This window comes from Heloderma suspectum, chromosome 6, assembly GCF_057233095.1.
Source record: "Heloderma suspectum isolate Gila_16-S chromosome 6, 16-S_ref, whole genome shotgun sequence".
NCBI lineage: Eukaryota > Metazoa > Chordata > Lepidosauria > Squamata > Helodermatidae > Heloderma > Heloderma suspectum.
In genome coordinates, this window is record NC_139463.1 from 48,473,402 (window position 1) to 48,485,636 (window position 12,235).

Genomic DNA, 12,235 nt, shown 5'->3' on the forward strand with positions numbered 1-12,235 from the left:
CTATATTCCCCTGGCAGGGAACCCACAGAGGCTTACATGGCCCTCCTCCTCTCCATTTTATTCTCACAACAACCCTGTGAGGTAGGTTAGGCTGAGTGTCAGTGACTGGCCCAAAGTCCCCCAGTGAGCTTCATGGCCGTGTGGGGACTCGAACCAGTCCCAGCCCAACACGCCAACCACTACGCCACACTGGCTCTTGTATTTGAAAGGTTGTTACTGTTCATCCTTCTGTGTGTTTTTCAAATATTTTATTATGACATTTATAAATGGGAAAGCAGTACACAAGATGTATAAACGATCATATTAATGTTGATACGTATTTGCCATATTCACTGATATTCACATAGCACCGAAAGCAGCATACCAAAAAGCGCGTCGCTTTCATGGCTCTGAAGAGTGGGGAGGAGCAGGATGCCCCAGTGGGTCTCTTAAATCAAGGGTTGCTGAAAACACGGGCTGAAGGGTCACGTTTTCGATTCAGTCAATATGCATTTAAGCGTAACGGAGTTACCAAGGGTGCGAGCCACTGGGAAGAGCGCCTGGGCAAGCCCCGTTTCAAGTGAGCGGAAGCTGTGCAGAGCTTGCAGACATACAGTGCTTGCATGTAAGCGAGGAATTGGGATTGTGGCAGCAGGCCCCGCCTCTGTCCCGTGCGTGCGCAGTTGACCGTCTGCAGGGAGCCCATGTGAGTGAAGCTGCCTGCGTGATCTGGAACCCTGGAAGAGCAGGGTTCGTGTGCAGAGCAATCACCTTCTCTACATGGGGAATTATATGCTGAGAGAGGGTAGTCAGTGGCCCCGTTTGCATGTAATGGTGGTAAATCATAGGGTAATCCATGATTTGTCGCAGCGCATGCCCAACACGTCGCCACCATTCCGAGTATGGTGTTGTCCCAATCAGAAGTTATCCTGTGACTATTGTCTCGATCAGAAGTTATTCCATGATGTGCGAACCCGGACACTGTGGGTTAATCATGGATTAAACAACCCACAGTTAACGTATAATTAGTTCTTAAGTTAACTGTGGGTTATTTAAACTACAGTTAACCGATAATGTCCAGGTTCGCATTAACCCATAACGTCCACAGTTAACGTATAATTAGTTCTTAGGTTAACTGTGGGTTATTTAAACCACACTTAACCCATAATGTCCAGGTTCTCACATCATGGAATAACCTCTGATTGGGCTGATCAGAGGTTGCATATTTGAAATGCTGGTGGCACACAATCCTAGCATATTGTGGGTTAATTAACCCATGATTTGCTGCTGTTACATGCAAACTGGGTCAGTGCATCTCTCTGCAGATGGTCAACCAAATGTAGTTCACTGTACTGTAGAGTGCTTTTCTCTTTTGTACTTTGAGTGTTACCTTTATGGATGAATGAAATGGGTCACTTTTGTTGTTGTTGTTCCCTTGCAGAGGAAGGAGACTTCTTGGCTTTGGATCTTGGTGGCACAAATTTCCGGGTGCTGAGAGTCAAGGTCGCCGATAATGGCAGCAAGAAAGTTGAAATGGAGAACCAGATCTACACTATTCCAGAGGATCTTATGAGGGGCAGTGGCGTGCAGGTGGGTTGAACAGTCTCTCTTCAACCCCCCCCATATTAATCTATATCCCATGAGTCTCAACATCACCTCCCTTGCTTGTTCAAGAAGGAAGCTAATAAAATTTAGTGCCTGTCATGCCAGAGGGCTTGTAAATTCCAAGTAGAGACTTCTGGAGGGATTAGCAATTGTTTGTATGCTTAACTTGCTGTGCTACTAAAGTAGACGTGTGAAGTATCTTGGCCTGATTACCCTTGGTAAGTGAGAGTTACCACAGGCGACCAGGCAGACAAGCTTGACAAAAGGTGGTTCTTGTTTTCTTTTAGGCCACAAAAAACTAACCTGTCTGGGCAGTGTGCCCAGGTTGGGGATTAATTTTGGAACAAAAAGGGTAGACTTTGACATGCTGAGTAGCCTCTCTTTGAAAACCAGACTCCATATTTAAAATGTCTCAGTTGGATTGGATTCAGTTGGATTTGTCTTCCAGTAAACTGACTGGAAGACAAAAACAGGGGTTGTGGAAACTGTTCCAGATTCTTCAGTTTAGGGTGGATTATTCAAACAACGACGGAAGCGGGGATGTACACGTGCGCACACTGCGGACTGCCCAGTTCCCCTTTCAATAGCTGTGGGACGTGATGTCTGTGCCGAAAGGGAGGCCAGGCCATCTGAGGGGGGCCTGCTGAGCGTCAGTGGTCTGGAGGAGGATCGAGGTGTTCCTGATTCCCCCGCCCTGCCCATGGGGAGCCTCCCTCACCGTGCCACTGCCTCTCCTCCTTCAGCTCTTCGACCACATTGCGGAATGCCTGGCCAACTTCATGGACCAGCTGCAGATGAAGGACAAGAAGCTGCCGCTGGGCTTCACCTTCTCCTTCCCTTGCTACCAGACCAAACTGGACGAGGTGAGTGAAATTCTTCCTCCTCTCGACTTGAGTTAGACGGCTCTTGCTGAGGGAGCCAGTGCAGCAGCATAAGAGCTGAAGGCTCTGGGGACTCTGGGGATTTCCCTGTTTTGAATCATGCCCCGTCAATAGCTGGCTTTGGACAGGCGGTGCTTCTCAGCTCCTGATGTGCAGCACATAGAGAATAACATTGCTGGCCCACCTCACAGGGGCATGGTGAGGACTCCTGTGATGATGTGCGCGAGTGCTCTGAGCCTCCCTGGCATTCAGAGTTGCTCCTGAAGCGCAGGGCCGGCCCCGTTGGAGCTCAGCTCAGTGAAGGAGACTGGCCAATTCTGGCGGTGCCGGAGTGCTCTGGATAAATGGTCAGGTCTTGCAATAGGTAGAAAGTGCTGTCAGCTCACGCTGAAACGCAGTGTTGGAACCTTCGAGGCCTTGGGGAATGAAGCCTCCACGCCGTGGTCTTGCGAGGACGTAATTCCTTACTGCTTTGCCTTCTCTTTCTCAAACAGAGCACCCTTCTTATGTGGACCAAAGGATTCAAGTCCAGTGGTGTGGAGGGGAGAGACGTGGTTTCGCTGTTACGGAAAGCCATTAAAAAACGAGGGGTAATGAAGCATGATTTTCCCCACCGCCACCAATTGGTTTCTGTGCCATTCTAGCTAGAGACGGGCGATCAGGCCCCTTTTCCCCAGAGTGTTGGAGGTGGGATGGCAGATGCCCATGGTGTCCCGCCTCTGCTAAGTAGGTTTGCATGGTTTCTTATTGTCTGAAAAACTTGCAAGGCCTGTTCAAACAGAGAGGCAAGCCAGACAAAAGTAGTTTCTGTGCACACCACAGAGAAAAAATGCATCCGTTGTATCACGTTCAAATGTGTTAGTGATTTCCGTCTCCTGGTTGAGTTTGAGACGGGAGCTCGGGCCTTCAGTGGGGGGCCTGAGTGGGACTGTCCCTGCCATGCAGCAAGGTGAAGCGGCAGTTTCAGGCAGTGGGATTCAGCGGGAGAGATGACGGCAGGAATCGGGGTCCGAGTGGCACAGTGAGGCGTTGTGTAATGCGCCGGCCCTTTCTGGGATAGGGGTGTAAAGGACATTTGGTGTTTTGCTGTCTTGGGCCAGCCCTGGGTCTGAGGGAAGCATATGAATGGCTCCTCCATATCCATCCCAAATGCAGCGAGTTGCAACCTTCGAAGCAGAGGCTACAGCAGGTCCTGCAGAGCCATGTGGACAGGCCGGGAGTGCCGCTGTCTCAGTCCCAAATGCTGGCTCCCCCAAGAAGGCTACCAGCTCGATAGCACTGTCATGCCACTGAACAGGGCTGTGAGGAAGGTTCCGTTGCCCTTCTCACATCACATGTGGCCACGCTGTTTGGGGAGGAGAACCTTGCTAGATGTTCACAGTGTCCGTGACTCCCTGGGACAAAAGTGCTGTGGGGATCAGGCGGGGCAGTGGGGTTGTGACGGCCAGTCCAGCCAGTCTGCGTTGTCCCCCGCTGGCTTGGGGTGCCGGTTCCCTGGGGCTGGACCCTGGAAAGGGCGAATTAAGGGGCAAGTGCTGCCAGGAACACTTTGTGGAGCCAGCGGGGCTCTTTCCCCACTTCCTGTGTCGTAGGACTTTGACATCGACGTCGTTGCCGTGGTGAATGACACTGTTGGGACAATGATGACCTGTGGCTACGATGATCACAACTGTGAAGTTGGACTCATTGTTGGTAAGATGTCTGGGGATGAGGAGGGCAAGGAGGGTTCCCCCCTTGGAACTTGCAGAGGCCTCTGAATTCTGTGCAGGCCAAAGATGGGTTCGGGCTTGTTTCGGGTGTGCTTGCAGATGGGCAGATTGCTCTCTTCCTCTCGCATGGGGTCTTAGCTGCCATAAATATGGTTTATGGTGTGACGGTGGCTTTTATTTGGTCTCTCCTGGTGCTGTTGTTCTTGCCCAGCACCTTGAGCGTCTCTGGGCAGAAAGGCCACGAATAAAGGATAGCACGGCCCAGAACAGTAAAGCATAGGAAAAGAGAGGGGAGCCCTGGAGCACCGACAGCTGCTCTCCTGAACTTCCCTGCTCTTCCCTCCCTCCCTCCCTGCTCCCAATCAGGCACTGGTTCCAACGCTTGTTACATGGAGGAGATGCGCCATATTGACTTAGTGGAGGGCGACGAGGGGCGCATGTGCATCAACATGGAGTGGGGAGCCTTTGGAGATGATGGGACCCTGAACGACATCCGGACGGAGTTTGACCGGGACATTGACATGGGCTCGCTGAACCCGGGCAAGCAACTGTAAGCAGAGCGCCTCAGCCTGGCTGGAGCTGTGGCTTTAAGATGACCTCTGGGTGTGGTGCCCGTCTTCTCTCTGGCATGGTGGGTGGGCTGCGTGGCTTAGAAAGGCCCCTTTCAGTGGAAGTGAGTGGCTCCGAGGTCAGTGGGGCGGTGAATCTGCTCCGGGTTTCAGTCAGAACTAGTCCTTTAGCTCCTTTAGAGTTCTGTCTGGTTCTGACTGAAACCCGGAGCGCATTCACCGCCCCACTGACCTCAGAGCCACCCGGCTCCACTGGCACCTTTAACACCTCCTGGAAGCGTCAAACTGTGCTTGAGAATTTGGGCTGAGCTCAGCCCCTCTCCTCGCTCATGGGACAACTATAGCAGCAGGTTTCTCTGTTAAATTTCCTCCAAGGCAGGAATCGTTCAGACCCTTTGCACCCAACTTTCTGTAGCACAAGACCTCAACTGTGCATTAGCAATTTATCTGTCATCCTGACCAACATGGGGCAGATGAGGGAAACAAATTCTGCAGGAACGCACCATCTGAATTTGGCCCATGTGTTCTGCTGGCGGACTACGCTTCGCCTTTCCACAGTCAGCCTTCATCTAAAGGCAGACTGTGTCACCTGCTGCCTGTACTGCAGGTGCAACTTGTAGAAAATGTGCTCCCTGGGTTAAAGCATGCCAGTTGGCAGGTGCAAAATAAGCCGTTAAGGATAAGTACATCTCTGTAGTGGGCTATGGAAGCTGGGGGGGGGGGGCAGGGGAGCGCTCTCCATCAAGCCCACTGCCCCATTTTTCTTGGGGCCTAGGAAGGAAGGAGGGAGGGAGTTCCTTGCCCAGGGTCTGCTTTCCCTGTTGCTTCAAATGGATAGTTTTATGGTTTGTGCATCTTACGAAAGAACATGGAAGGCAGAAGCCTTGCACATTCTTCCATAAAGTGCCCGGCCATCAAACTATCCACCCAGCAAGAGGCGTTTGGTGTGCTGGAGCTCCAGGTTACACCATGGGCCAAGTCCACCCTCGTTCTCTCTCGCACTGCAGATTTGAGAAGATGATTAGTGGCATGTATATGGGCGAGCTCGTCAGGCTCATCCTGGTGAAGATGGCCAAGGAGCAGCTCCTCTTCAAGGGGAGGCTCACCCTGGACCTGCTGGCAACGGGGCGCTTTGAGACCAGAGACGTGTCTGCTATTGAAAAGTGAGTGAGGGGGAGGGGGGCTGGGGGGCCACCGTGGCTCTGAAAGGAGCTGCTTCACACATGCGTGCACATCACTGGATGCCCCTTCACCTGGTGACTCCCAGCTTGTGTGAATGGGCTCCATCGCAAAGAGCGGGGAATGAGATGTGATGCAGCGACACGTGCCTAGCAGGACGAGGTGGCAGAGTGGACTTTGCATTGCAAGAAAGTAATCCCAATTTTGAATGTCCCCATTCAAACAAGGGAATCCGTGCATGTAGAAAGCTGGTCCAGCTCTTTCTCTGCTGCACGAGCTTTTTTTTTTCCTTGCAGGGAGTTTTCACATTTAAAAAATGTGTGTCCCCTGCCTGCAGCCTGGAGAGGTACAGTCTGCTCTGCCTCCTCATTCTGCTGCACATGTTGACTAGGCTGTGGAAGTTCCATCTGTGGCGTGAGATATGTGGTGGCCTGTTCACTTGGGCCCTTGGCGCTGCAGTCCTCGTCAAAGGACCGCGCCAGTGGGAACTGACCCTGGGCGTAGCGCTCGAGTTCTCCACGCGGAAGGCCGTCCGTAGGGAGGCGGCGACGCTGACGAGGGAGGTGCTGGCACGCCTCAGCCCTCTCCCAGTGTGCGTGGGGATCAGGTTGGGGGTGGGAATGGAAGGGCGAACCCCTGCAGCCCCTCCCAGTCCAGGCCAGTCTGACCACACAGGCAACGGACGTGCCCCGTAAAAACACGGGAGCAAAAGGGCATCCGCGGAGCAGCCTGCAGCCCGAGGGCTGTGCTGCAGGGTTCCCCAGCAGCGCCCCAGAGGATGCGTGGCTCAGAAGAGCATCAGAAGAGCCCTGCTGGATCAGACCCAGGGTCCGTCTAGTCCAGCATCCTGTTCACACAATGGCCAAGCAGCTGTTGTCCAGGAGCCCACAGGCAAGGCGTGAGCGCGGCAGCACCCTCCAGCCCACGTTCCCCAGCCACTGGTGCACAAATGCATCCTGCCTCTGGTACTGGAGGGAGCACACAGCCATCGAGACTAGTAGCCGTGGATGGCCCCCTCCAGGAATTTGTCCAGCCCCCTCCCTTTTAAACCCTCCAAATGGGTGGCCATCGCTATTTCTTGTGGTAGCGAATTCCACAGTTTAACTCTGTGCTGTGTGAAGAACTGCTGTCCTGAAGCTCCCCCCAGTCAGCTTCGTGGCATGGCCCCTGTGGGCGCTGGTGTTATGAGAGGGGGGGAAGAAGTCTCCCTGCCCACATTCTCCACGCCGTCCCTGATGGTGTCCTCCTGTAGCTCCCGAGGGCATGGTTGGCCGCGCAGCCTGGGCCGGTCTGCTTGCTGCCCTTGAAATGAGACCCGTGCTGCTGGGCAGGGAGTGCAGCCCCTCACGCCCCCTGCCTGCCCCCTCTGCCCCTGCAGGGAGAAGGGAGGCGTGCTGAAAGCCAGGGAGGTCCTGGCGAGGCTGGGGCTAGAGCCGTCCCACGAGGACTGCGTCGCCACCCAGCGCGTCTGCGAGATCATCTCCACCCGCTCGGCCAGCCTGTGTGGGGCCGCCCTGGCCGCTGTGCTGCGCCGCATCAAAGAGAACAAGAGCGTTGACCGGTTGCGCTCCACCGTCGGGGTGGACGGCACGGTGTACAAGAAGCACCCTCAGTGAGTGATGCAGGCGGGGCGGGGCGCGCGGGCCTTGCTGTGGGCGGTCCAGCATTCCCGGCGCTCTGGGACAGGCGAGGGTGGTCGGGAGAGGGGCACCCTGCGAGGGGATGTTGACAGCCTGGCGCCAGGGCTCAGAGGAGGGGGACGCCCTGTCCGGAGGGGCTTCCCCTGGGAAAGGCCGATGGGTGTGGGGGAGGTGCGCCCCGGGGGCTTTGCGGAAAAGCACTGAATGCTCCCCTCCAGCTGCTCTTTCCCAAGGGGTGGAGGAGCGGGGCCCTGTTGGGCGCTGCTTCCCAAACACTGTGGAGCCCCTTCTGGAGCTCCCTTGGGGGGGCGGGCGGGGCGGGGCAGGCGCACGTGTGCCTGGGCCTCTGCTTTGGGGAGGGGCACCGGCGCGTCGCCTGCTCCAGCGCAGGGAGGGGCAGCGCGTGGCAGGTGTGGTGTGGTGGCGAGATCATTGGGCTGGACTTGGGAGGTCCCGGTTCTGGTCCCCACTCAGGCCATGAAGCTCATCCGAGGACTTTGGCCCAGTCACTGTCTCTCGGCCTAACCAGCCTCACAGGGTTGCTGTGAGGATAAAATGGAGAGGAGGATCACATAAGCGGCCTTGCACTGCTTGCAAGAGGAAAAAGGCCGGGGTAGGAAATAAAGGCGGAACTGTGGGGAGGTGAGCCGCTCAGCTTGCTCACCAGGGGTGTGGGCACGAGGAGTAGCACGTGTGGCTGAGGCCGGCTGGGGACATAAGTGGGTCTGCGGACTCCGAGCGCCTGCAGCCTGGAGTGCTGAAGAACCTTCCCACCTGATTGCCCAGACTGGCCCCGGGGTCCCCGTGCCTGTCCGTGGGCGGGTGCTTGCAACATTCTCCTGTGACGCCCCGCAGCTTCGCCCGCCGCCTTCACAAGACGGTGCGCCGCCTCCTGCCCGACTGCGACATCCGGTTCGTCGGGTCAGAGGACGGGAGCGGCAAGGGCGCGGCCATGGTCACGGCGGTGGCCTACCGGCTGGCGGCCCAACAGGAGGCCCAGCGGAAGATCCTGGCCCCCCTGAGGCTCAGCCAGGAGCAGCTGCTGGAGGTCAAGAGGAGGATAAGGCAGACGATGGAGAGGGGGCTGTCCCGAGAGGCCCACGGCAAGGTCTCGCTGAAGATGCTGCCCACGTACGTGTGCGCCACCCCGGATGGAACAGGTACCGTGAGCGCCAGGAACGCCCGTGCGGCTGACGCTGTAGGCACGTCTGTGCGCGCCAGACGCCCGCAGCTGCAGTTCTGCACCAAGGGGGGGCTTGTTCTGCACAGTGTTGTTCGTGGAGGGCACCGGACGCCCTGGCCTCAGCAACTCTGGCTCCTGCGGTGATGCTCGTTGCCCTGATGCTTGCAACCATAAGGTCTAGAAACAGGCTCACCCACACACATGAAAGAAAGCTGATCGACGGAGGAAGCTGAATTGGGAGCCCTGCCCTGCCCTGCCCTGCCCTGCCCTGCCCTGCCCTGCCCTGCCCTGCCCTGCCACACAGAGTTGCAGCCAGCGTGTAGGTGTGCTCTGCTGGTGCCGGCGATTGCTCGCGGCGTAACGTGCTCTGGCCTCCGCAAATTATTGTTTAACGATGATATGAGAAATGTGGAGAGCTGTAAGAGTTTGGGTAGTCTCCAGGGTACAGCTGTGGGAGCAGAAGTACGATTATGGCTGGTATTTCCTGCGCCTTGCTGTGCTGAGCTCAGGAAGGTTTCTGTTCTGCTAGCCCCTCCCCACCAGTCCCTTTTCTGTGCAACTGTTGAAACTCGAGAGAGTTGTGCGTGTGGGGTGGCGTGGCGTGGCGTGAGGGGTGGGAGTCAAGCTGAACCCCAGCGCAGGTTCCTTTGGGGAGCTTCTTTTTGCTTCACGCTCCAGGTCTGCCGGCTCACCACACAGGGGCTCATGAAGGAATTGTCCCCCATATCGGCCTGAACGGAACATCGGATAGGGACCCTGTGTCTGGGCGGGGAGAGGGGAGCGGGGCCGACCCAAGATATCGGGTGCCAGTGGCAGAACAGCCAGATCTCTCAGCTCTCCTGTGAGCCTGTTGCTTTCGTCGAGGAGGCTTTCCTAGTGGAATGGGCCCTTGGGTGAGATCTGCCTTGCCCCCCTTGGTGGCTCTCAGCACCCCCCGTGGGGCTCACCTTGCCGTGCCTCCCACCAAGCCTCCCGCTGGGCTTCCCCCTCCTGCTGCTTGAACCCCTGGCCGTGAGGTCTGTGCCCCGCCTCGGTGGCTCCTGCTCTGCCTGCCTGTGGCTGCCTCCCGCCTGAAACGCACGGTTTGGCTTGCAGGATTTGAGGAGTGGGCGGCCTCGTCTTGGGAGGGTTCGGGGGGGCTTTGAATCTGCCCCCCGGGGGGGTGGAGAGTTCAGCTTCCGAGGCAGAGGGCGGTGCTGAGCCGCCCCCGGTCCCCAAGGGGCCACGCTGGGCTGGCGGCCAGGCAAAGGAGCGCTCGCGTCCGGAAGAGGACTCCTCGTGAGTCGGGCCCTCCCCCTGAGGAGGACATCTGACAAGCCTCCGGCAGGAAGCAGCACAGCACTGGGTGGGGCGCTAGGCGCTTTGGCCCTGTCAGCTCTCGCCGGTGCCTGGGGAGCGGCTGGGAGCGATGCCCCGCTAGCCCCAGCCTCTGCTGCCTTGTCCCCCACGCCTTGCGATGGGCACTCCGGGCTACTGACCCCGGACTGTCTCTTGACCCTCCTCTGTGCTGAGTAGCGTGCCTGAGTGATTTTGTCTGACCTCTTGCCTGTTCCCTTGACCGCTCCTGCTGTTGCCTGATCCTGCCTGCCTGCCTGGATTTTGACCCCTGCTGCCTCCTTGGACTGAAACCTGGATGCTTGACTACTGGCTTGGCAGCTTGACTATTCTGCTGCGTTGCTCCCTGTATTTGCTTGCAGGAGCCAGGCCTCAGTCTAGAGCAGGACACTGAGATAGATCCCCCTGGCATCCGCAGAAGTGGGCTGTGAAGCAGTGTGGGTGTTCGGGGGTCATCTGGGATGTGGCGGTGGGCAGGGGTTCTAAAGGCCATTGCGCTTTGGTTTCAGAGAAAGGGGATTTCCTGGCCTTGGATCTCGGGGGCACCAACTTCCGCGTGCTGCTCGTGCGCATACGTAACGGGATGCGGCGCGCCGTGGAGATGCACAACAAGATCTACTCAATCCCCCAGGACATCATGCAGGGGACGGGGGACGACGTGAGTGAGCCTCAAGAGAGATGGGGAGGGCGTGAGGCGCTGCCAGGGAAGCTGGCGCCCAGCAGCACAGCCCTCCCTTGGCGTGCAGAAGACTCCCAGCACCTCCGGCCTGGGAAGGGCCCTGGCGGACAGGCAGAAGGGAGGGTGCCCACAGTCTGCCTCAGTGGGCGGCTGCTTCTTGCGAGGAAGGCCAGGGGCCAGGGCGCCTCCTGCATGCAGAAGGTCCCGGCATCCATCCCTGGCACCTCCTGTTGAAGGGGGATCTCCGCTGGCAGCACTGGGGAAGAGCAGACAGACCAAAGTCTGGCTCTGACTAGAGTAACTTCCTGTGCATGTTTCTTTATGTGTTCCTTAGCAGCCTTTAAAGACTTGCCATCTTCCCAAGGCAGCTTAAAGTATAAAACATAAAATTCCAAGGGGATGGAACTCAGGCCTGCATGGAACATCCACTCCTAATTCTAGATGCCAGTGGGCCTGCATCAGAGAGCACTGTTTGCTCAATGAGGACTTAGAATCATAGCGTTTGAAGGGACCTCGGAGATCATGTAGTCTGACCCCCATTCTGCAATGCAGGATGCAGCTACAGCTACAGCATCCCATCAAGTCATCTGCTTGAACACCTCCACCAAAGAAGAGCCCACCACCTCCCACGACAGTCTCTGCCACTGTCATACAGCTGGTCCCTTTAGGAGCATTCTCCTGATGTTTCTCCGAAATCTGTTTCCCTGTATTTTAATCATTCACACCTGAGAGCTGAACCCTGCTGGCCACATATTCCTTTGCTGTGCCCATCTGGAATTTCAGCACAGTGAGCAGAAGGTCCCAGCAAAGGCTTACCATTCCAAGTGGCATCCAAAGAATTCGCTAATATCCTGCTCACTTTACTTTCAAAATAGAAGCTGTGTTAGCTCAGGATAACTTGAAACTTGACCTAATGCAAAAAGCAACAATCTTTGCACCTCTGTACAAGTACGATATTCAAAGTATAGATCTGTCGCTGTTTATTTATGCTTCCACCCCCACCCCCCTGGCCATCCTGAGAGTGCAGGAGGGGAAACAACAATGAAATTAGTAGTGTTTTAGTCTGATTAAAGTTACCCCCCACTTCCAGCTTGAACCATGCCAGAAAAGGACATCTTCTAGCACTTCAGCAAATCCTCCTGTGTCAGGTTTGGTGATGTCCTGCAGGGCTGACCCCGAGACCTTTTGCCACTCGAAGCAACTGCACCGTGTGACCTGAGAGCTGAATTTGGCCCTTGGGCTGAAAGATTCTGCAGCTTTGCTGCAGTCCAACATGTCTGGGGGGCACTAGGCCAGGGGAGGCTGGATCCAGGGAGGCTCCCCTTGGGCTGTGTGCGGTTTCACTGGTACTCCCCCCCCCCCCCCCGGTAAAGAAAAACAGTTCTGCCCAAAATGACAGCATGGCTGCCTTGAGCAGGGAGCCTGGTCCGGGGGCCCTGATGAAAAGGCCTTGCATGGGCCAGCGTAGCAGTTGCG

At 56.5% G+C, this 12,235-nt stretch overlaps 1 protein-coding gene across 4 annotated transcripts in view; it reads left to right on the forward strand.

Moving 5' to 3' along the window:
- LOC146340797 (hexokinase-2) overlaps positions 1-12,235 on the forward strand; it is a 56,970-nt gene that overhangs the window by 34,552 nt on the left and 10,183 nt on the right. For all 4 annotated transcript variants that reach the window (XM_084804245.1, XM_084804244.1, XM_084804247.1 and 1 more), the window contains exons 3-11: positions 1,421-1,569; positions 2,328-2,447; positions 2,960-3,055; positions 4,058-4,157; positions 4,541-4,724; positions 5,751-5,906; positions 7,301-7,534; positions 8,418-8,722; positions 10,590-10,738. In XM_084804245.1, the coding sequence (XP_084660371.1) occupies positions 1,421-1,569; positions 2,328-2,447; positions 2,960-3,055; positions 4,058-4,157; positions 4,541-4,724; positions 5,751-5,906; positions 7,301-7,534; positions 8,418-8,722; positions 10,590-10,738 (1,493 nt within the window). The remainder of the gene's footprint in view (positions 1-1,420; positions 1,570-2,327; positions 2,448-2,959; positions 3,056-4,057; positions 4,158-4,540; positions 4,725-5,750; positions 5,907-7,300; positions 7,535-8,417; positions 8,723-10,589; positions 10,739-12,235) is intronic.